Source organism: Sinohyriopsis cumingii, chromosome 18 (assembly GCF_028554795.1).
Source record: "Sinohyriopsis cumingii isolate HCF-2022 chromosome 18, ASM2855479v2, whole genome shotgun sequence".
Lineage (NCBI taxonomy): Eukaryota > Metazoa > Mollusca > Bivalvia > Unionida > Unionidae > Sinohyriopsis > Sinohyriopsis cumingii.
Genome location: NC_142978.1, coordinates 91,822,287 through 91,846,319, shown reverse-complemented (window position 1 = coordinate 91,846,319; position 24,033 = coordinate 91,822,287). Strand labels below are relative to the sequence as shown.

The 24,033-nt window shown below is 36.2% G+C and overlaps 1 protein-coding gene and 1 long non-coding RNA gene across 6 annotated transcripts in view; both read right to left on the bottom strand.

Annotated features, from left to right (window-relative positions):
• LOC149777444 (suppressor of tumorigenicity 14 protein homolog) overlaps positions 1 to 21,640 on the bottom strand; it is a 45,888-nt gene extending 24,248 nt beyond the window's left edge. For 2 of the 4 annotated variants that reach the window (XR_016416180.1, XR_016416181.1), the window contains exons 1-3: positions 21,483 to 21,640; positions 6,936 to 7,184; positions 4,686 to 4,829 (exon numbers count right to left, since the gene is read on the bottom strand). Coding sequence is in view for 1 of the 4 variants with exons in the window: in XM_089942078.1 (XP_089798204.1) it covers positions 4,686 to 4,829; positions 6,936 to 7,184; positions 21,483 to 21,558 (469 nt within the window). In the remaining 3 variants the exon portion in view is untranslated. Of the gene's footprint in view, positions 1 to 4,685; positions 4,830 to 6,935; positions 7,185 to 13,121; positions 13,262 to 21,482 lie in introns of those variants that run through there. The other 2 variants (XR_016416182.1, XM_089942078.1) reach the window with 2 other exon arrangements.
• On the bottom strand, positions 16,577 to 19,842 carry LOC149777445 (uncharacterized). 2 transcript variants are annotated; one of them, XR_016416305.1, is made up of 4 exons: positions 19,799 to 19,842; positions 19,132 to 19,193; positions 18,357 to 18,471; positions 16,577 to 17,603 (listed from the first exon to the last, which is right to left on the bottom strand). It is a non-coding gene; the product is annotated as an uncharacterized LOC149777445 (long non-coding RNA). The 2 variants fall into 2 exon arrangements; XR_016416304.1 differs by lacking the exon at positions 19,799 to 19,842 and having other exon boundaries at positions 19,094 to 19,193.
• Positions 21,641 to 24,033: the final 2,393 nt, after the last annotated feature.

Below are 24,033 nucleotides of genomic sequence, written 5' to 3'. Positions count from 1 at the left end.
CTGGACAGTTTAGGACCAACAGCAGCCACGGTATTTCGTGCGACGATTATGCAGGAGGCTAAGCTTTGTGGGCTTTTGATTTCACTTCAGACCAAGGCAGCGACGAAGAAAATTTCCACCCTATAAAATCTGGCCAAATGCGTGTGTAACTTCAGTTTGCAGAAGCTCCACCCAACGCGGTGAACGTCATCTTGTATGCCGAATTCAACAACACTCTGAAAGTCAACAGTTTGAGAGAAGCCATTCTTGACTATTAGAAGTTATGCAAGACTCTAATCCGTCTTTGAATGGTGAATGGGAGAATATATTTTGTCTTTTGCTAGGAAACGTAGTGTACATCAAGGGTTAAATGACCTCCATCAGTGGAAGTCTAACTTGACTTCAAAATGTTGTCAATTTTGTCAAATGTGTTTTTTGATATTACATGGATTGTTATATTGTATGTCGGTTAAAGGTAGGTTAAATGAAAATGTTATATTTTGAAAAAAGCGTTATCGCTATACATGCTCTTTGACTTATCTCTCTATCCCTCACCATAAGATAATCCATAGCGTTCCTACCAAAAACAATATCGTAGGGATGGTTTCTATCGCGTCCGCGCTTGAGCAATATCAAAGGGGCTGTATGCGGTCTAGCCATCCATTGTTAATGCGTCAACCTATGACGATGACTTCAAGAGTAGCCAAGCTGAACGATGCACACCTCCATTTGCATCGTGTCAGGCAAGACCTGATACCCAAGCCCGATGAGACAAAGAATGTCATGAGGTTTAAAGTAGCCCAAGATAGAAGAGGTCCTTAAAGACGAAATCAAGAAGGAACAAGAAAAATAGACCGAGAAGTACATACTTCAGAAGCAGAGAGAGCAGCAGCAATAGCAACAACAACAGCAACAACAGCATGATACAGATAGAGGCTTTGTGGACTGCCATGTGGACATCGAATTCTCCTCCTTCCAAAGAAGCTGACCCTATCCTGTCGGAAAGCCTGCTGACAGACGGGGACGTAATCCCAGACGTTAAGAGAGATTATCAAAACTATTAACAAAACAGCCCTTTACAGGGACACCCCAACAATCTAGAAAAGACATACTAATCAATTGCCAAAATATTAGTCTGTCTTGGTGTGTTGGTAGGTTAACAAAATAAAAGTGTGACTATAAACACTTCGTTTCTCTGACTTTGTAATATGTGTATCTATTTGTGACCGTTCCGGTGGCCTAGTGGTTAGAGCGTCCGCCTCGGATGAGGGAGGTCGTGGGTTCGATCCCCGGCCGAGTCATTACAAAGACTTACAAAAATGGTACTAACAGCTGCCTCGCTTGGCGTTCAGCATTAAGAGGTTAGTGTTAGGACTGGTCGGCCTGGTGTCAGGATAATGTGACTGGGTGGGACATCATGCTACATGTCTGCGGCATGATGCCTCAGTGCTAGACATCACTATAAACTGCCACATTGCAGACATCGTAGCGATATGACTGAAAAATTGTTAAAGCTACGTTAAAAATCAAAATTACATCACATCACATCACATCACATCTATTTGTGTACGCGCATACGTTTATGTTTGTATGTGCATGTTTATGTGCATCCGCGTACGTATGTGTGTGTGAGTGTGTGTATTTTGTTTGTGTGTATTTTTGGGAGTTTAATATGGACAAGATCCTTGGGGTTGTTTAGCGACAATGCGAATTTAACGTGGACAAAATCTATGGGGCTGTTTAGCGCCAAGGGGAATTTAACATGGACATATTCGGTCTGTATATGGACGAAAATAGTGGGTTTGTATAAGGAAATTAGAATGGAACAGGTAGGGTGACGTCACGGTACTGGACATTGGCAACGATGTCCGCCAGGCATGGTAAAAAGTGTTATATCTCGCTCCACCAGGCGTTATATAGAGTAATATGTCCCGCTCCTCCAGGCGTTATATAAAGTGATATGCCCCGCCCCGCAAAGCATTATAGTATTTACGGTGTGAAAGTGGAACAGGTGGGGTGACGTCACAGTACTGGACATGGGCAACAATGTTGCAACAATGTGGCAAATGGCTGACCTGAATTAGGCAAAACCGCGATCGTAGCGAAAAAATAACGTTATGTAGCGCCCCGCCAAGAGGGTAAGTTCAACAAGTTCAAAGGTGAAACTATACGAATAAAATAATACTTGGCGGGGCGGGACATAGAACTGGATAGAACGCTTGGCGTGGCGGGAACGACTTTCTGCGCGGAACTGAGCAACAAACACAAACATCGCCTGGCGGGGCGGGAAATATCGCTGGATAGACATAAACAAACAAAACACAAACAAACAAGTGAGGGAAAACATCCCTTACAAGAACTTTACATATTATCTACTATCCACACAGAAGGGAAGAAACAATCGCAATATCTACTATTCACAGAGAAGGGAAGAAAATAACCACAATATCCACTATCCACACAGAAGGTAAGAAAATAACCCGTCATATATTATCCACACTAATATTCACTATCCACAAGAAGGGAAGAAAACAAAACCAATATCTACTATCCACACAGAGGGGATGAAAAAATCCATTATATATTATCCACACAAATATCTACTTTCCACACAGAAGGGAAGAAGAAAAAAGAACAATATCTATTATCTACACAGAAGGAAAGAAATCAACCGATTATCTACTATCCACACAGTGAAAGCTTAATGCATCTTACTAAATTCAGCCCCATGAACATAGCGTTCATTTCAAACTCTTTGTTTAACATGCTATAATTTACCATTAGTAAACATCTCATCTAACTGTAAAGTTTAGTTTCCGGACGAACATTTGCGAATTCAATTTTTACTAATTGTTTTTCGTTTCAATATAAGCACTTCCTACTTTAGAATAACCTTGTGGTTGCCCCGGGTGTTATGTTTGCTGGAAAATCTTAATAATATTAAGAGAGCAAAATACTTACCTGCAGTCGACCTGAATTTTGTTTAAAATGTATTTATTGGTCACACTTATTTTAAGATGACTCAGAAGCACAAATAAGAATTCAGACTATCCCGGTGTAACTACGCTAACAGATTTTCAGTAAAGCGTAGGTGATTTAGAAATTAAAAACATTTCGATAAGTACGCGTGTCATCCGTCTGGCACACCCTTGTGGAATCCACCACTATAACATAGTTATGTTTGAAAACAGAATCGAACTAGTTAGTATTCAGAGAGTAAACGACTTAGTGCTAGATTCAATTTTTTTTCAAAAGTACAATTGTTGATCTGCATTTCTAAAACAACGAAGCCTGTCTGCTCAAAACGACAATATTTTATGGACCCTTTCTCAATACTTTTTTAAGAGCTTTCACCTTTATACAAAAATGATCTGTCCTGAAAGGACAATATTTCATGATTTGTTGTGTCACGAGTTGTTTATAGACAGATTTAAACTTATTTGTTCGCTGCTTATTTATTTATTTAAAATATTTTTTCTATAGCAAGCTGATCGCATTATGTTATTTGTTGAATTTGCCGACCAGCTAGCTAGGAAATTAGTTTGTAAACTAGTTGGTTGGTTTGTCAACTATCTTCCATGTATATGAGTCGTCTACGCAGCTAGTCAGTCCATGGTGAATAAGCTGCACGATTGGTATTTCACTTTGTGTTATAGCTGGAGAGGCGGTTAGATGTTAGTTCGAGTAGATTTCTAATAGTTATATAATTACTATAATTAGGTAGATATCTACTTATTTTCCTTTTTTCTTCTTATTGGTTTTGTCATTTGAGGGGATCCACAGCTACCGCTGCAAGGAATAAGAGAATTTTGAGGCTTCAAACTAATTCCTTAAGAATGGATTGTTGTTGTATCTGTTCTATAAAGTTTACTCCACAAGTCACCCTCCTGGTTATCTTCTTGCTGATGTTGTTGCATTTTGAATTTAGAAATATCCATATTCTAATTTTTGTTTAAAATCTGATGTTACTAAAATTTTCCAGTTGCTTATCAAAGACTTTTGCGTGGATCTAATTTTAAGAAACAGCCTGTACTAGAAGACTGGTATGTTAACTATACCTATTCGTGGATGCGATCCTCGATGGAACTTTAAAACAAAGTAACAAAAAATTTACAAAAGTATGACTATAGTTGTACAGTATGTAGTCATACTGATAAATGTTATTTCCTTCCTCCTACCAAACACCTATCAACTAAAGTGTATATCAGGGGTGCACAACCTTTCCAGGCCAAGGTCCAGATTGCAATTTTTAAGACCACTCGAGGGCCGCAAACACTAATTTCTTTAATATAATTACTGTTCACGGGCCAGATTTATGTATTGTTTTAATTTGCCCTAAGGGCCGGACGGAACACATTCGCGGGCTGTGGGTTGTGCACGCCTGTTGTATATCCAAAACAAGTGTTTGCTAAGGCCGAGGAAAGATTGATCAATCCAGGTATACTGCTTGGAAAAGGTAAACATTTGCATGCTTTCCTTTATCTTGTTTTGGCAGTAAATACTGACTAACACACAGAAGTATCATTGGGAATGTCAGTAATCAGACATCTCCGAGACACCTCAAACCATTATCTATAAACTTTAATAAGTTCTTTTATTTGTAATTTCCGTATCACTGATGATTTTAATTTATACGAGAGCAAAGATATGCGTTGGTTTCAAATCATTAAAAAAGAGCTTAACTTATTTTAAAAAGAGTATATTACCTAAGTGGTAAGCAGTAAATACGGCATCAAAACCACTATCCACGAATGAGCCACGTGTGCTGATAAACTGTAGCGTCAGGGTATTACCCGTTGTTGTGTAAACTCCCCCAGGCTTGCCGTATCCGCAGATCTTGTAAGACAAACCTTAAAAAGAAGCAAATTATTGTCCAAAAATCAATTTGATAAAATTGTGTGATCGTTTTGAGTTGATGCGATAATACATTCTAGTAAAACCTTCACTGGCAACGACGATTAGATGAAATTTTGCAAGCTTCGCATAAATTGGTGTCTGAATGGGTCATGTACAGCACCCATCTCAAAGATCTAATACGAATTTCCACGTACAGTGGTCTAAATTTGCATACAGGAGACCGTGGATGATCTTCATCTTATTTAACTTGCAGCAAAATATGAAATGCCGACAAATATAGCATTTATTCATTTAGCCATCAGGTGCTCCTCTTCCCACGATCCGACCCACCCACCCCTGTATCTTGCGTCTAAGAGAGGACGACAATTCTAAATTTGTTATGTGAATCCACATACGTCTATAAATTAATTATTTATGTCTAAAGGTTTAACTTCTATTTAAAATATTATTAATGAAACTTGTTTATTAGGATGGATGGAATTAGAGCTCACACATTTCTTTTCTTCCTTTGTTTTTATTTCGGAAGGTGGAGGTAGCGTAGATAACAATAATGTTCTTTTCTTCGGAAATTTTACTCATCTGTGTTATGTCTCGTCAAGAAAAGAAACGTGGCTAACCAAAACGAAGAATTTTCGTGAAAGTTTTACAAAACTGAAGTGTTGTAATCCGTGCCAGATTAATGCCTTTTAGGGCCCTAAGCACTGAAAATATTATCGTGCCCCCCCCCCCCCCACACACACACAAAATGTGAAACTGAAAGATATTAAAAGCAAGAAATGTAGGGAAAGACCGGTGTTACCATTATTCTAAATCAAAATTCTCGTACATCCAAATCGAAATGGTCATATACCATTAATTTACTTTTGTCATCAACAATTAATTTTATTTGTTTTCTGGTGTCCCTGTTGGGCTGGTGCCATAAGCACGTTCTTCGTGTGCTTAATGGGTGATCCGGCTCTGGTTGTAATCAATCCTGTTACAATTTGGATCCGACATAACGGAGTACTCTCGAACACATATAAGAGGTCATGTTCTGTTGACTTTTTGATCAACCAATCAGATCTGAGCTTTCACATTTATGAAAGTGAAAAACATATTCTGAATATATCGTTTGTCGAGTTAACTCTCGCTAACACCAAATGCAAAGTTTTGTTTAATAGGTTGCTAATATTAGGTGGATGCAGAGTTCCATGCCTCACCAGAACATAAACGTTTACCGGTGTCTGTTAGAACTAACATTTATAATTTGATATCGACTTCAGTCAGATTGGTTTTGCAGATGTCGACGGAAGGATTGGTACTTGTGAATTGTTGTATTATAGAAACTGGGGAGATTATGGGAATAACAATAGTTTGAGAGTCCTAATTCTCTAATAAAAAAAAACCTGATTCTAATGCAACTAAAGTCGGAAAAGAAAAGGCGAAAGTGGCATGTCTGAACAGATATGTGTGACAGAGAGAGAGAGAGAGTGAGAGACTCTGCACATTTAACAATAACAACGAATGTTTTCATATAAACAAGTGTGGATTGACCTCGCTATTACACTCGTTAGTTATACGATTTATGTATGGTTGGAGTGTAAAATGGAATCAGGCTTATTTTTATTACACACATGGAATACATGAATTGTGCGTCAGTCGGTATCCCTGCGTACGTAATCCTACACTAGTCTTCACATATCCATTCAACTTTGAAAAACACAAATGCTGTCCTCAAAACAGTAGAATGTGTCAATGTAAGTGAGAAAATAAAGTAGGAAAGCGTTTTATCAGTGAAGACTGTAAAAAAAGTCATACTAACATACCATTTTATAACGTCGGCGATTTCGAGATTTATTTGTTGAGGATATGGTTTAATATGTAAACATAATATCTTCATAAACAACACTGTTGTAACGCGAGTTATAGATGTACTTTGTAATTGGTGTAAGGACTGTATACATGTTCATCTCGAAATAGTTCATGGTGCAAGGTTATAATCTATACCCCGATTTATGGACAACTCTGTGTTTTGTTGCTATTGTGGAACCCGTATGTGGCATTAGATCTGTGTATACTTATGTTTGTTTAGCAACGATTGTCTTAATATCAAAGTTTACCTGATACTCTTGGAGAAAATATGTTCGGTCCGTCAAATAACTGGAGAGAGTCGTTAGAACAGTACTTAGTGTCTTTGATATCAACCTTCTTGAAGTACAACATAATTCTCTTGTATGTACTGGGCGCCACAATTGTCAGTATACAGTTCATTGACTTGTATGAATTTAATGATGTCAATTGCAGCCTTCCAGTTTCTGTCCCTCGATAACGCATGTTAAAGCTCTGACCACAGTAGTAACTCATGTAATCTGAAAAGAGAAATAATATAAATTTGCTGTTATTGTAGTTCTGAGTTAATGTTGATCTTGCTGTGCTAGCCTCACCTATCCGTAGTGGTAAAGGCAGACGAAAGCGGAAGCGGTGTCAACATCGTTCAAGTTTTACGTTAAAGATTTTGAAAGTCATTTATATTATACATCATCCGCTGCAATCAAGTGAAACGTTGGGGCAAGATGAACATGGATCTATTTGTATGAAGTGATGTGGATAAAACTTTGGGCCAGTATAGGACTGTGTGTCTAAAATGTATGACATGGCGTTCTTGAAACTTTGGGCCAGTATAGAACTGTGTGTCTAAAGTGTATGACATGGCATTCTTGAAACTATGGGCCATTATCATCATGGTTCTTAACTTTATGACGTGATGTGCATGAAACTTTAGGCCAGTATCAACGTTGGTCTAAAGTGTATGAGATGACGTGCTTGAAACTTTGGTCCATTGTTTCTCAAACTTTTTTGTCTTGCAGCGCACCAAAAAGATTTAAAATTTTCATGGCACACCTGAGAAGATTTAACAATTTTTGTGGTGAAAAACTTATTTATTTTTACATATATATTTAATTGTAAATTTAATGTGAAGGATGTGCCTGCTTTCGAGAGCAAATCAGATTGAACCGAGGCTCCAAAGTCGACAAACAAGCGCGCATTTCATAATTAGAGCGATCGAGTTCTCCCGAAATCTCGCACAAGTCTCGCGTTATGAAAGGAACCAGTGAATGACAGACTGACAGAGGTTGCGTTTTTATAAATGTTGCTTTTTTAACTTTTGCGACATTGATTTACCATTTAATTTTTCGAAACTTTGAAGGTTTCAAAACGCTGTCAATTTTAAATATTTTTTCAAAACTCCCACCGCACACCTGCAAATCTCTCGCGGATCACTAGTGTGCCACGGCACACAGTTTGAGAATCACTGGTCTAAAGGGTATAACGTGATGTGCTTGATGTGTTGGGCCAGTATCAGCATGGGTCTAAACTGTATGATGTGAAGTGCTTGAAGCTTTGGCCAGTATGAACATCAGTCTGAAGTGTATGACGTAATATGCTTCGAACTTTGATCCAGTGAGTAAGGATGAAACTGAAGAAGCAATTAGACTATGTTTGACATCAGGATCTAGAGGAAACATTGACTCAATCTTCAAAATGAGCGCGAGTTTGAAGCACGACACCAACTTGGTATTACTTGGTCCAGCAAAATTTCTAAGTTCACTCGCTCGAGCTATTAACAAGTCAAATCAATAAAAACAAAAAGTACTTTCCAAAATTTATCAAAATTTATCGATAATCTTAACGAAAACAATTAAATTTGCAATTTTTTCCTCATTTAAGTGTTTAATTATAGCCTGAAATTGCACTTTTAATGCCTAAAACTATCTCATCTTGGGGTAAAGGTCATATAACACACAAAATCTTTCAGATTACCAATATAAACATTGCTCACGAAAAAATTGGTATTTACATTTTATCCCCTTGGATATCCATGATTGATACAAAACTCGTTTCATGTTAGTCGTTACATGTTTATTTTTATCCTCGTTTGAGATTTCAAAGAAGTATTTGTCTTCTTCGATTGTTATAAATTTTCCCTATGCTACAAAATTCAACTGTCCAAGAAGATTTTTATAACTATTTTGGGATAATTCCAATATTTACAAATAATTTAATTGAAAAAAGGTGTAATGCTACTCGTATTTAATTAGAGAGCAATCAAATACATTTGCTAATCAGAATGATTAAAGAGAAAACTCTTTGCCCTTTATGTTTTTATAAGACTGTACAAGATATGCAAAGTGTTTTATGCGCAACACACGTTCTTCTAAATTATTAGCTGGCGTTGTTTCACTTATTTTGTCAGAACAGTTATTGCACATAAATTTATGACATATTTTGTCGATTCTTTTTTTTATGATTCCTGTCGGATTTAGAAACATTGCAATGTGTCGGTTTAGAAAGTGTCATTGTTTTCGAACAATAATTTCCCCATACATTGTTTATTCTCTTCCATTCAGTTAGTGACCGCTCCGGTGGCCTAGTGGTTAGAGCGTCCGCTTCGGATGCGGGAGGTCGTGGGTTCGATCCCCGTCCGAGTCATACCAGAGACTTACAAAAATGGTACTAACAGCTGCCTTGCTTGGCGTTCAGCATTAAGAGGTTAGTGTTAGGACTGGTCGGCCTGGTGTCAGGATAATGTGACTGGGTGGGACATCATGCTACATGTCTGCGGCATGATGCCTCAGTGCTAGACATCACTATAAACTGCCACATTGCAGACATCGTAGCAATATGACTGAAAAATTGTTAAAGCTACGTTAAAATTCCAAATCACATCACACATTTCATCCATTCAGTCAGTAGAGAGTCTTAATACTAATATCCACATCTGCCTGTTAGATGAGCAGCAGTAACCAGTTGGATTATTACTTCATGTATTATTGTTCAGTCGAAGCATATCATGCCTCAATTTAAATAATAAAATAAACAACACCAACACGTAGAATGTGTGAATTTAAATACCTCCATTTAATATACAGTTGTCGCCCTTGATCCTTTTTGAAGCATAATATGCAATGCAGCCTTACGAAATTAGTATTAACTTTATATAGTATTTATGATTCTACATGTAATTTAGCATCTCTATCATATTTTCCAAATAACTGTTGTGACGTCTTTGCTCCAAAGTATCTAAATCAGTTGCAGGTGTTAATCGCAGGTTTTTAAAGATCTGCAATTTTGCGTACACATTGCCATCATATTCCCATGTACTTTTGAAGGAGTTTGCTTTTCCGACTTCTCCAAGAGTTGCATGGTAGACTTGGCAATATCCTCTCTTAAAAGGGTTCCGAATCTTTTCAATGTTTTCCTTGTGTAGTACCTCAAATCTGGTCATAATCCTCCTGAATATGGCAACTTATCGGTCTAACTGCATTTTCATAAAATCGATCCAGTTACTGTGCTATAATAATACATTATGGTCCAATAGTAACGCTTTATTTGTTTTATGTGTCGGAGTAATCTTGGAACCTTAAATCACATTTCAAAAACACTGTCACCAATCTGATCAAGTATAGAGTATGAACGTACAATTTGACATGGATAACCTGTCTAATCGTATATAATTCATAGCACATACAAATGTAGCTTTAATGATCAAAGACATTCAAATTTATATGATAATCTACTATTGAGCAATGAGTTTACTTATCACTACCAACACTAGTATATATATGTGCCCTCTCTTTCTCTCGTACCCACCCCGCAACAACGAACAAGTTGGGTTCAATTACAATAGGACTCGTGGCTCTAGCACAGCATTGTTCGGGGTCCCCTTACACGTCAGAAACGCAGCGCCATCTACGAGCAAATGGCTACCACCTTTATCAAATAGGTAATAATTATCTTCGTCACTACTAAAACATATAACCAGTTAAAATACAATAGGATTTACACAAATATGTCACCAGCAGAATCATATCCTCAGCATGGACATGTCTACTGTAGAAACATGGCGAAGAGACACCAGCCTTAGAATATGTGGAAATCTAGCAAACTTTGCTCTGCTCATTCTCATATATAAAAGATGTAGACTCGAGCGGAATTGATGAAAAATATGAATTTGGTGTCTACAAAACAAGCTTTTATGAAGAAAAAGAAAACCAACAAAGTCAGCGTTGGTAGCATGCGCTAAGTCTAGTCACATTTCTCCTAAGTGAGTGGAAATATATAAATAATCAACGGACTTTTGTGGGAGAAAAGTGCTTGCTTAATCAGAGAATTTAAGTATCTGCGCGTGAGCTGTTGGAAGCGGAGAAAAATAAATTGTGTCATGCTTTCAATTCATCAAAGCAGGTTCACTCTAACTGCGATGATAATTGCTTTTCATTAATAGAATGTCCTTGGACTATGCTTGGATTTTAGAAAACAATAGATTATGCAAATAAATTCATAACAAACGCAGAACGCAAGTACGCATCAAATATATTGACAGCTATAAAAGTTGCTGATGATACTAGCATAAAAGAACATAGATAGCACCTGCACCAACGCCATTACAGAATCGTTGCATTTCTCCCCTCGTGTTTCCCTATCTTTTTACAATCCTGTGTTAATTGCTAGCTGGAATTTTAAAAAAATACGGAAAAAAGGATAAATACTATGAAATTCTATCTCCTGGTTTCAAAAGTTTGTACATGGAAAGTGCAATTAGCGAGGTCCTGTGTCGTAAACCTGGTTGATGTACAACCTGTGCCTGACCCTATGAGGTATCTTGGCATAGACCGGGTTGATGTCCATCTTGCCCCTGACCCTATCAGGGGCCTTTCTCTTTACTAAGTTGATGTACAACCTGTGCCTGACCATATGAAGCACTTATTATTAAATGGGATGATTCTACGCCTTACCATGTTGTTCAAATGTAAATGTTCAAAATATTCCTAAGATGAAAATGGCCAAGCATGATTAATGGCCTGAATTTCGTGTGATTCTACCCGTACGGCCATGATGACTAATGAGAATATCTTCTATAGCTGTTGCCAGAAGTATGAGATTATACCATAATTTTTAGCAATTGAAGAATAAGAGGATATCTACTTCAGTCATAGATATTGTCATAACGCTTCCAATCAAAGAATGCTTATACAAAAGTATAATTTTAGGGCATCTGTTTATTAAAAATACATGATAGATATGATGGTATGGACCTCCAGGTGGTGCCAATATGTCAATTTTTAAGACTGAGCCCAAGGATATTTCAGGCACTATTTTGGGACCTATCTGTTCCACATGCCTGTTTGGTTGTTTTTGTTTCTTCTTGTTTTTATTTTTTTTCTTCTTATGTGTACTGCTGAGGGTTGCTTGTAGTGTTTTGGCGTTTTTGTGTTTTGATCTTGTTTAGTTTTCGGGGGTCTGTGCAGGGTTGGGGGGGGGGGGTAAGGTTGTGTGCTTTATGCATTCAGAAACGTTAAAATTCACAGAAATGGTGTGACTGATATTGCGACATAGAGCATTTTTTTGGTCCATGTCCATTATCTATTTCAGATATATTTTGTTTTTGCTAGCAATACATGCATGCTTCACTAGAACGTTTACCTTGAAGCAACTGTATTATTTTTTTTCCTATCTTAGGCATGTGTTCATTCAGGATCGTTCATTCGGTATTGTCATAGCCACATCACTTAGGAAAAATAAAGAATTCTCGAAACGAAAGACGTTTAGGAATGCAATAACTAAAGCCTGACGTTATATAATAAATGATAAGTCAATTGTTTAGTTCAAACTATTCAGCAAGTACAAAGGGAGTTTACGGATGAATTGTACCTACTAGCCGGTAATGCTTTTCATCAATTACAGTAGACTCAAATCATGCAAGCCATCAAGCATTCAGCTAGTCATTGAAACATATAATTTTGGTCAGACCAACTTGGGGGAGAAGGCAGGGAAGCTATATTTTCCGGGCCTCAACCCCTAAGGGGCCTCTAAATACGTTGTTATACTTACTTCGTATTAATCATTTGCAAACCAATATACAACAATAAATGTGAAACTGAATATAAGGTGTTGATTCCCCATCAAATTAATCCCTTTAAAGGCATTTGTACAATTTAAAAATCTTGCCTCTCTTATTTAATCGGATCCCAAATTAGAGCTTGAATTCCAGGGAGCACTAATTATGGATATAATATCTGAAATGATAAAAAAAATAATATACTTCGATTTGACACCTGATGATGTACACCTGGATTGAATTGCACCAAAATGGGTTGCACGTCCCTATATGCCATTAGATAAGAAATTATCCACTCTTCCATAGGATCAGGGTTGGGGGCATGGCAAGCCATTAGATAAGAAATTATCCACTCTTCGATGGTGTCAGGGTTGGGGGCATGGGCAAGCAATAAAGTATTACTTACAATATGTTATCCCTGACACTTCTACACTGGATAAACAAACAAGAACTAATGCGGTTGCGTATTTGAGGCACTCCATCTCCGAGTCGTGTAATGTCCTCCTAAGAAGTAATACCCGGATAAAGTTCTCTATGCATTTATAGTACCGGAGTCAATGACGTAACAGGTAACGATACTAATAGGTGGACTCCTATAAGATTTATATATATGTGTGTGTGTGTGTGTGTGTGTGTGTATGTGTGTGTGTGTGTGTGTGTGTGTGTGCTTACACATATATTTTACATTTCATTTGAAGCTTTAGCTGCCCTTAATGCTTCCTTGTTGCTTACACCACACTTTTAGGGTGCTTTTTCTCCTCATTTTTTATGTTGCATTTCTTAACTTTTTTCTATATCTATCGCATGTATAGTGTTTTTGGCCTTTAGTTCTTTTGAGTGTGTGCAATTGTAGAGTCTAATTTATTCATGTAAATTTATTTATGTGCACCTAATTTTAACGACAGCAATTATACATTTTGGGACAGGGGTCCTAGTTGGGGAAGAGGTATGTCATTTTATTAAGGAAACATGATTTTAAGTAACTCGCTCTATAGTCAATTATATGCATCTATATCCAATTGTTTAAATTAATTGTGATATTAGTGTTTACGGTGTGTAAAATAACACAGAATAGCTCATTTTTCTTCTTACAGTAATGTTATTTCCATTCTAAATAAAAATTGTTTATGTCTATTCCTCTGCTAACTCTAGTACGATAAGCATAATTGAGCAATAAAGATATGCTTTCCAAGGCTGGAATGGGGGGGGGGGGTCTGGGGCTCTAATTATTTCAGACAGACATATCCATATTTAATCATTTCTTGTGTATACACTATAATTTGTGATCTTATTAAATATAGGGACAAGATTTTAAAACTGAAAGATACCTTAAAGGGATTCGTTTGATGAGGAATTAATACTTAAAGTCAGTTTCCGGACTTTAAGAACCCCAACGCACCTTTCACCCAATAGGTTAAAAAAAAAGCGCGCACAAGCGTACATTCACTTGTCACTTTAATTTTGTCCATCAATTCATCCTTGTGCACGTTCATTGAGTATTATCCACACTTTGAGTTAATAGACAAATAGACATTTGCTTTGGTGATATTTCAAGGAAAGACGGTGCCCTTTTGAAATGTTGGAGGGAAAAAAAACAATAATTTACCTGATCCAACAAGAAGAACTATTACAGCACCAGATAATCGTTTATTTTTAAACATCCCGTCATATGATATGTAAGCTTGCACGAGACAATCCCTAACTATGCTGGACGGCTTCAACTGAAATACACCTAATACTAACCGATTTGTTGTCTTCTGACGACGTATGAAGATACAAACTTTATATATTTATATTCAACACTTAGAACGTCCTCTTAATTACCTGTTGTAATAAACATGAGTACTTGATGTAGTACAGATGTTTCGTATGAGTGAAATCTGTGTGTGTGTGTGTTTTTTTTTTTTTTTTACAGTGACATCTATGCATTCTATGAATATCTGAGAAAGAGTTTCCTCGCCCTCGTATCGTCAAAAGAGCGCTTTGATGAATGGATAAGTAACGATATGCTATTGTTGAAACAAGTTAAACTATTGTGGTTCCTTCATCACAATTCTACATTACTTGTCCTGTTTAACCGCTTGGGCGGGCGACGTCTGCTCAGTGTATACATCGAGATAGTTTTAATATTTTTTCTCGTGTTTAAAAACTAATTTTAGCAGGTATTTGGCTTCTTCAAAAATGTGCACAAAGCAAACCGTTTATGTCTGTATCCTTACACAATGAGTACAGTTTATGCAGACAGACTGCATACCGTTTATGATGATTATATCCGTATACAATGCATATATTTTATGATGTCTATATCCATGCATAAAACATACCGTTTATGATGCCTATATCCGTATACAATGTATAACGCCTATATAAAATGGCTGTATCTATACATAAAACATACTGTTTATGATTCCTATATCCGTATACAATGTATAACACCTATATAAAATGGCTGTATCTATCTATACATAAAACATACTGTTTATGATTCCTATATCCGTATACAATGTATAACACCTATATAAAATGACTGTATCTATACATAAAACATACTGTTTATGATGCCTATATAGCGCAAACCTTTTATGATGCCTGAATCCATGCACAATGCATACTGTTTATGATGCATGCATCAATTTAGAGCGGATTCCGTTTATAATGATCCGTGCATATAATATACCGTTTACGATGCCTATGTTCCTATACAATGCATACCAATTATGATATATCTATCCGTATACAATCTATAAGTTTCTTCCATTCAGTTGCTAGAGAATCTTAATGCCTATCCCCCCACATATGCCTGTTAGATGAGCAGCAGTAACCAGTTATATTATTACTTCATGTATTTGCTAGTCAATTTATCATTAGTATGTCACACCTAAATTTAAAATACAGTTGTCGTCCTTGCTCCTTCGTGAACCACAATATGCAATATACATGCAATGCCTTAAGAACGCAGTATTAACTTTATATATTATTTATGATTCTACGTGTAATTTAGCATTTTTACCTTCTTTTGGAAGTACTTTTAGTGAATTCTTTGCTCTAAAGTATCTAAATTAGTTGCAGATGTTATTCGGAAAGCCTTTACAGCTCTGCACTTATGCGAACACATTGCAATCATATTCCCATATACATTCGAAAGATTTTACTTTTCTGGCTTTATCCAAGGGTTCCATAGTAGATTTGGTAATATACTTTCTTAAAAGACTTCCGGCTTCCTTCCATGGTTTCCTTTTGTGAAGTACCTCAAGTCTAGTCATACCCTAGCTGAATATGGCATATTATCGGCCGAATTGCATTTTCAATATCAATGTTCGCTTTATTTGTTTTATGTGTTTGAGTAATCTTAGGACCTTGACTTAGATTTCACAAGCACTGTCAGCAGACTAATCAAGTACAGATTAGAACGTGCCGTTTGAGATGGATAACGTGTCTAATCGTATATAATTCATAGCACATACAAATGTAGCTTTAATGATCAAAGACATTCAAATTTCTATGATAATCTACTATTGAGCAACGAGTTTACTTAGTCACTTGCAACACTAGTATACACACCCCACCACAACCCCCGACAAACAAGTTGTTTTCAATGTCAATAGGGCATTGTGGCTCTAGCACAGCATTGTTAGGGGACCCTTAAACGTAGCGCCTTCTACAAGACAACGGCTAACCGCCTTTATCGAAAGATATGAGATAACAAAGGCTGAACTTGTATATAGGCGTAATAGCTAAAATGAACTGTCGACTGAGTAAATAATACAACTTGCTTCGGACCGTTTATTTAATGACCACATAGAATTGATTCGTATTAAATTGTTCTATCTTTCAATATAGCGGAAGCAAATTGTCGTCACTGTTGCCCTACCAGAAATGCAAGTTTAATTTTTTTCTGCAATTGTCAGGCTGAAAGAAGCACATAGCAGAGAGTGAGCTTAAAAGGAAGTAAGTGAAATAACAACACATACAAAATTAACGCTCAAGAAGTTCAGAAAAAAGGAACAGGAGGCAATAGTTATTCTTTACTTCAAGGGTAAAATGCTAACAACTGAGAGAGAGAGAGAGAGAGAGAGAGAGAGAAATAATATATTTTGCTTATTCGCATCTCTGCAAAGCAAATATTTCAATATACAGGAATATACAGTATACGATTGGAGAATATATCGAACCTGACTAAAACGGATCATAATGAACTTGGTTTTAATGTAATACATAAAGTAACGTTACACAGTTCTAAGCAGAAATAGAGGGATATCAAATGTGTAATGATCTAATACTGAATTTATGAAACGAGTTTAATAATTTACATTTTGCGAGACATGATTCAAGAACTTGGGGCAATGACAATTTCACATATGAAAATACTACACAAGGATTTCATAGGTTTCTTTGTACATCGTTTGTACAATGAGTGAGGTAATGTGTCATAAACCTGGTTGATGGACAACCCGTGACTGATGATGAGGCGACGTAGCGGAAAAATGCTGGTCCAGTCAGAAACTTGCAGTTGGAATTTCGATGTCGTATGTCAAGAAATCCAGTATCACGTGTTGGCTGTTGGATCGAATTGCATGTCCTTAAAGTTCCTTTTTCCAGATCTAGATTTTAGATTTTATATGTTGAATTATACAGTGGTGGTTTAATGTTCTATCTCCTATGTCGACGTTTTACAGTGTATATTTTGAATTACACAGCGTTTGTTGAAATTCCCTTTAATTCACACGTTGTATGCAACTGTCTATGATGAAAGTTCAGTTTCATAAGGCGAGTATTTAGATTTCATCTGTTGAATTTCTCAGCAACGAGAAGCAGCCTCCTTGTTTAAAATAACGCTGTTCGTTCACGAGAGCGACCTCTAGCGAAGAATTTCATATTAATTCAATGCCTGTGAATGGTAATTTTCAAAGTGTAAATGCATGAAATGTAATGGTGCCTCATAATTGAATACACGAATGATGTATCTTAATACTCGATATTATTTTGAACTGTTAAATGGACATTGTGTAATGTTACTTTTAACTCCAACACATCATTATACCATATGAAAAGAAAAATTCTAATAAGCACAATCTAATGTCCAATCACATCTGTGTAATTCAACAGATACAATCTAAAAACTCAACATACGAAATGCAATTTTCAGCACAATCAATGTGATTCCACATGTTCAATTGAAACTCTCGACATATAAATTTAAAATTTCAACAACCGCCACTTAATTCAGAAGATACAATTCAAACACTCGACATTGGACATCAAATTTCCAACCAGCGCTGTGTAATTCAACAGATAAATTCTAAATACTCAACATATGAAATGGAACTTTCACCAGAAACTATTTGAACCAGTACTTTAATTAGGAATTCTCGACGTATGACATTGAAATTTCAACCATCGCCATGTAATTCAAAAGTCACAATCTAAAAACGCGACATTGAAAATATAACGTGCAACCCAACTACTGTTTAATTCAACATATACAATCTAAAATCTCGACCTTGAAAATGGAACTTTAAGGACAAGCATTTTTTTATACAACATGTAAAATTGGAATTCTGGGCATATGATATTAAAATTTCACTTGGATCAGCTTTTGTCGCATTGGCGCTTAATAAACTGAACATATAAAATACCTTACCATTAACAAGGTTCATTCTAAGCCTGACACTGTTGTTCACTTCTAAATGTTCAAAATATTCCCGATACCAAATTGGCCAAGTCTGAGTAATGGAATGGAATTCGTGTGATTCTACCTGTAATGACACGATGACTAATGAGTAACTCTTCTACTGCTGATGCCAAAAGTATGAGATTATACTAGAATTTGTTAGCTTTTGAAGTAACTGAGAATAATCTATTTCAGTCATAGATTTTGTCATAACGCTTCCAAACAAAGAATGTTTATGTAAAAGTATAATCTTAGGACATCTGTTTATTCAAAAAGACATCATATATATCACAGTATCGACCCTTTAGGTGGTGGCAATACGCCAATTTGTTAGACTGGGCCAAAGGAGTTTTTCAGGCGCTGTTTTAGGGATTCTCTATTCCATAACATCTCTCTGTTTGGGGTTATTTCTATTTGTTTGTTTTTGTTTTTTTTTTCTTCTTCTGTGCATTTCACGTGGTGTGTTAGCTTGTGATCTTTCGGTGTTTTATATGTTTTGTTTTTTGTTTTGTTTTTGGAGCACTGTGCAGGGTTAATTTTCTTTTTTGCTAAAGTTTTACACTGAAAGTATCCAGAAACGTTATAATTCACAGAAATGGTGTAACTAATATTGCGATAAAGAGCATTTTTGTCCCTGTACATTATCTATTTCAAATATATATATTTTTTTTATATCAATGCATGCATGCTTTCACTAAAACTTCTACCTTAATGCAACTGTGTTATTTTCTTTCGATTTCCCTACCTCTTATTTCTTAGGTACTGTCCGTTCTAGGCCGCACATTCGATATTGCCTTAGCCACACCGCTTATGAAAAATAAAGAATTTTTGAAAGGAACGACGCCTAGGGACAAAATTACTAATACTTGCTTACTGTTATGCGATAAACAATAAATCACTTGTTAAGTTCAAATTTACTGAGCAAATACAAAGGAAAGTACGGATGAACTGTACCTGGTGACCGGTAATGCTTTTTATCAATTATAGTAGACTTAAATCATGCAGGCAATAAAGCGATTGAACGGGTGATTGGAATATATTATTTCCATCAGGCCCAATCGGGGCAGAAGGGGAAGGGGAGCTATATGGGCTCAACCCCTAAGGTGCGACGAAAAGCGTTTTCTAAGTAAACAAGTCAGAAAATAATTCGCCGTGGGTTCAAAAATTTTGCCCAACGATAAACAGCAACAATTTAGACTTACTCAGTATTAATCAATTTCAGCCAAAAGGTAACAATAATCAAGAAACTATATATAGATCAATTCACTTGCCTTTAACGTCCTAGCAACGGAAATGAAATTCCGCGCATGCACGTTTCATGTATGGCAGACAAAAACAAGAATGTGAATTCAAATATCTGTGAAAATGAGCAATTAGGTCAAAACTTTGACTGAAAAGTGAAAAATACGTACTAAACAAGTTGTTTGGTCATGGATTCAACAATCGCCAGCATGATGATAGCTGACAAATAAAAAGAAAAAAAAGAAATTCAATATGTGCTATATGAATTTTGTAAGACAGGTATACACTGTGAAACAGAATTATTTGACATGTTAAGTTAAAGAAATTAATTGTATTTTGTAGATGTGCTGTGACATTTTATATTAGACAGGTATTGGCACGAATACGCATTTATTTACTCGATCCCTCACTATGTACATGTTTCAATCATTATACCGTCCAACCTGTATTAGCAAGCGATCACCTCATCATGTAAAGAGGTTCATGATAAAATAAAATCAATACATGAATGCACTTGTGCCCAATTTAACTTCTACAACAAAGGCTAGTTCCTGTTAACAATTCCACCTATGACACGAAGACTTTTTTGCACAATTATTTCGTTTTACAAACGTTATTAGCATTAGTCCTGCTACAATCTTAAAATCTTAAATTCTCATGATATCTCGTTCAACGTGAATATACATTTGTCTTGATTCTTCATCTTGTGAAATCGCACTTTCTTATTGATATACAAAGAAAACGGGAATGTGCTCTACTAACAAATTTATTTCTCGACATACCGTTTTACCTGGCTAATAGGCAGTGTCTTGCCAAAGACGCATTTGTGATGGCGAAGCTTAAACCCTGGACCACCAGATTTAGAGTCCGCACTTAATACACGCACGCACATATATATGTATATATAGTCCACGCCATCTAGTCAACTTAAAACACACACACACACACACACACACACATGTATATAGAGACAGAGAGAGAGAGAGAGAGATGATGATAGACCGACAGAGACAGAGACACAGATTACCGAGAATATTGAAATTAATTTGAAGAAAAGGAAAGAAAACGCTTGTTATATAATGTTCCAAGTTAAAGTGAGGAACTACTTTTTACGACAGCTTAAGGGTGTGTTGAACGAATTTTAAGTGTCTGTTTTGGTATCAGTCCTTACCTCTGACATGATTAAATTGATCGAATGAATTGAAAACAAGAGACCCTGACAAATTGGTTTTTCAGGTAATTACAACTTTGATAAAATTCTCACGATCATTAAACATGACACGGTCGTTATTTGTTTTGCCCTACGCAAAACGCGCATGCGCGAAAATTAATCAATATATGGTTTTAACACAGGGCAAGGTTTAGCGTCGTAAATAGATCTATAAAGTGTTGAGCCCATTAAATGAATCCTTTTAAAGGAATTTTAAAATCTTGCCTACGGTATTTAATATGGTCACAAATTAGAAGTTATGTACCATATATAGTTAATTATGGACATACTAACTGAAATAATGAAAATTATATACTTCGATTTGACACCTGTGGATGTATATCTGGATTGAATTGCACCAAGATGGTTTGCACGTCCCTATATGCCATTAGATAAGAAGTTCTAACTTAATTCGTTGTGTATTTAGTCGTCTTTTAAATCTTACTATAATAAATTTTAAGGGCTTGGCGTTTTTTTTTTTTTTTACATTTGTTTCATTTGTCCATTTTAATATAACCAGGGCGTTGCATAGAGGCCTCAAATTCTCTAAGTGCCCCGTCCCTACATACCATAATAAAAGAATTTATCCCCACTTCCATGGGGTCAGGGTTGGGGGCATGGGCAATCAATAAAGCATTACTTACAATATGGTATCCCCGAAACTTCTACGCTGAATAAACACATAAGAACTAATGCGGTTGCGTATTTGAGGCTCTCCATCTCCAAGTCGTGTAATGTCCTCCTGAGAAGTAATATCCGGATGTGTTTCTCTATGCATTTATAGTACCGGAGTCAACGACATAACGGTAAAGCTACTAAAAGGTGGCCTACTATACAAATCATATGGCGAATAACAGTTCTTTCAAGTGCACTGGATCCAGCAAAGGATCACGTGTGTGTGTGTGTGTCAAATGATTTGTGTGTTGTCAAAGTTGTAGAGACCTTAAGTTTCTTTACGAGCGAATTTATTTTAGTTATGTATCTGTTGTTGTTGTTGAACTTGTTATTGGATTTTATAACAACTCTAACAGGCAAAAAAAAGAAAGGGTTTCGTTTTTTTAGAAGTAGTTCCTAGCATGTGAACACCATGACTGAGATGACTAGACTGAGATAACCAGAATGAGATAGAAAATGTTAGGTTACCAAAACAGGTACACTTCTGTTTTGCATGTGTGACAAAAACTTGATTACATACCACATTGTTGCAGAATCTCCTGATGGTATACCTTAGGACAAAGTCTCATTAACTGCTATGCTGAATCTCCTGATGGTGTACCTTAGGACAAAGTCTCATTAACTGCTATGCTTATTTAAATATATTGCTTAAGGTCATTTCAAAACACAGTTATTAAAGGGATGCAACAAGAATGTATTTATACAACTAAATCCTGTCATATTGTATCTTAGTATGCATTTATAGATGTGTTTACTTTTAAATCTTTATTTTCATGAGAGAGAAGAACTTGCTTAAAGATGCTTTGCCATAATGGACTTATTATATTAGGACATTTTTAAGGAAGGAAAATTGTATTCAAATAATGAAGTTACTCTCTTTAAATGAAAGGAATTATTATTATTATTATTATTATTATTATTATTATTATTATTGCATGCATACATACATAATACATACCTATCTACCAACCTACCTACCTACCTACCTACCTGCCTACTTACCTATCTACCTACATACATACATACCTATAATAACATGTACAGGAAGCCAAGACCTTGACAAGCATACAGATGTTTTTTTTTTTCTGGCTTGTTTATTTCACATCATCTGCTGCTGATTTTCAAACTTTTTTGTGATCGTGGCCGAGATAACTCGTGTGGAAATTGCTTAATAATAGTATTTTGTAAGTATTACCTAAACTGCTATATAGATTTTTTAGGACAGTTTTTCACACTTCATGAAATGTAACCCCATACTTTTGTAACTTGCACAAAGGATCCTCCCATCCCAGACGGTGTCACGTTTCCATGGTATCTACACATTATTTCGTTTCTTCCTCAATGATGGGGGCCCCGAGTGGCCGTGTGGTCTAAAGCGCTCTCCGTTACGGATCACTGCCATCTCACCTCTGTCTGCGTGGGTTCGAGTCTCGGATTCGGCTAATGTGGGTATGTGAGAAAGCTTGCCAGTAGCTTCTCGTGGGTCGGTGGTTCTTTCCGGGGTTTTCCCGGGTTCTTCCTCCACCATTAATACTGGCCGCCATGTATAGCCTATCGTGTGCTGAAAAATGGCGTTAAACCCTACAACAACAACAACAACAAAAATCCTCAATGATGACTGTTGGATTTCATTCTTTCTAAGCTTGGAGTTGTGAATTATACATATACAACTGAAAGGTTATTTCATACAGATTAATTACTCAATTTATCAAGGTAGATGGTGTCTAGGTAAAATTGAGACGTATCATTTTCATAGATGTACTCTGAGCAACATTCTTGACATCTATTTCTCACATAAAATGTTTTTACCTGGAATGTTGGATTATGTTGACCATTTTATCAACATACATTGGAGTGGTAAAATATACAAGATGATGAATATACAAGTGTTTTTACTGGATTATTCATAACCAATTCATATCATTTGATAATGCTGAATGTCCAAAGTTTGGTGGACTGTGATCATGATAATTCAAGTGAAGATCACATGGCAATGAAACTTTGATTATCTTTCAATTTTTGTAGATATTCATTAGGCGTTGAACTTAGTTCTCTGAGTTGGTTACAGATACAAAAATGTCGAAGAAGGTAAGATATTTCTAGTTACTTGGAAGTTGATGTGCACATGGGTTGGAAAAGATAAACATTAAACGAAGAGGACCATTGAGTTTAGTCTATCAGGGTTATTGATAGGAATTGAGTCAATGAAGCATTTTATTCCCCTGGGTTGAATGAAACTAATCAAAATGTTTGAAATTCTAGGGGTGTCCAGGCATGGAACTTAATCGTCAAGATATTAATCATGCCTTTGAGAATGAAAAAAAAAACAAACAATCATAATAAATAAGCGTGTTAATCGGACTATTTTAGGGCACATTTGATTCTTCGCCTCTATTTGAGTGAATGTTCTGATCAAGAACTATATGCATCTTCTCAACTGATCATGGAACATCTGAAAAATTTCCAGATTGTATTGTTTACGTTCAATGAATGCTCCATTTTAAACATGTACTTTACTTT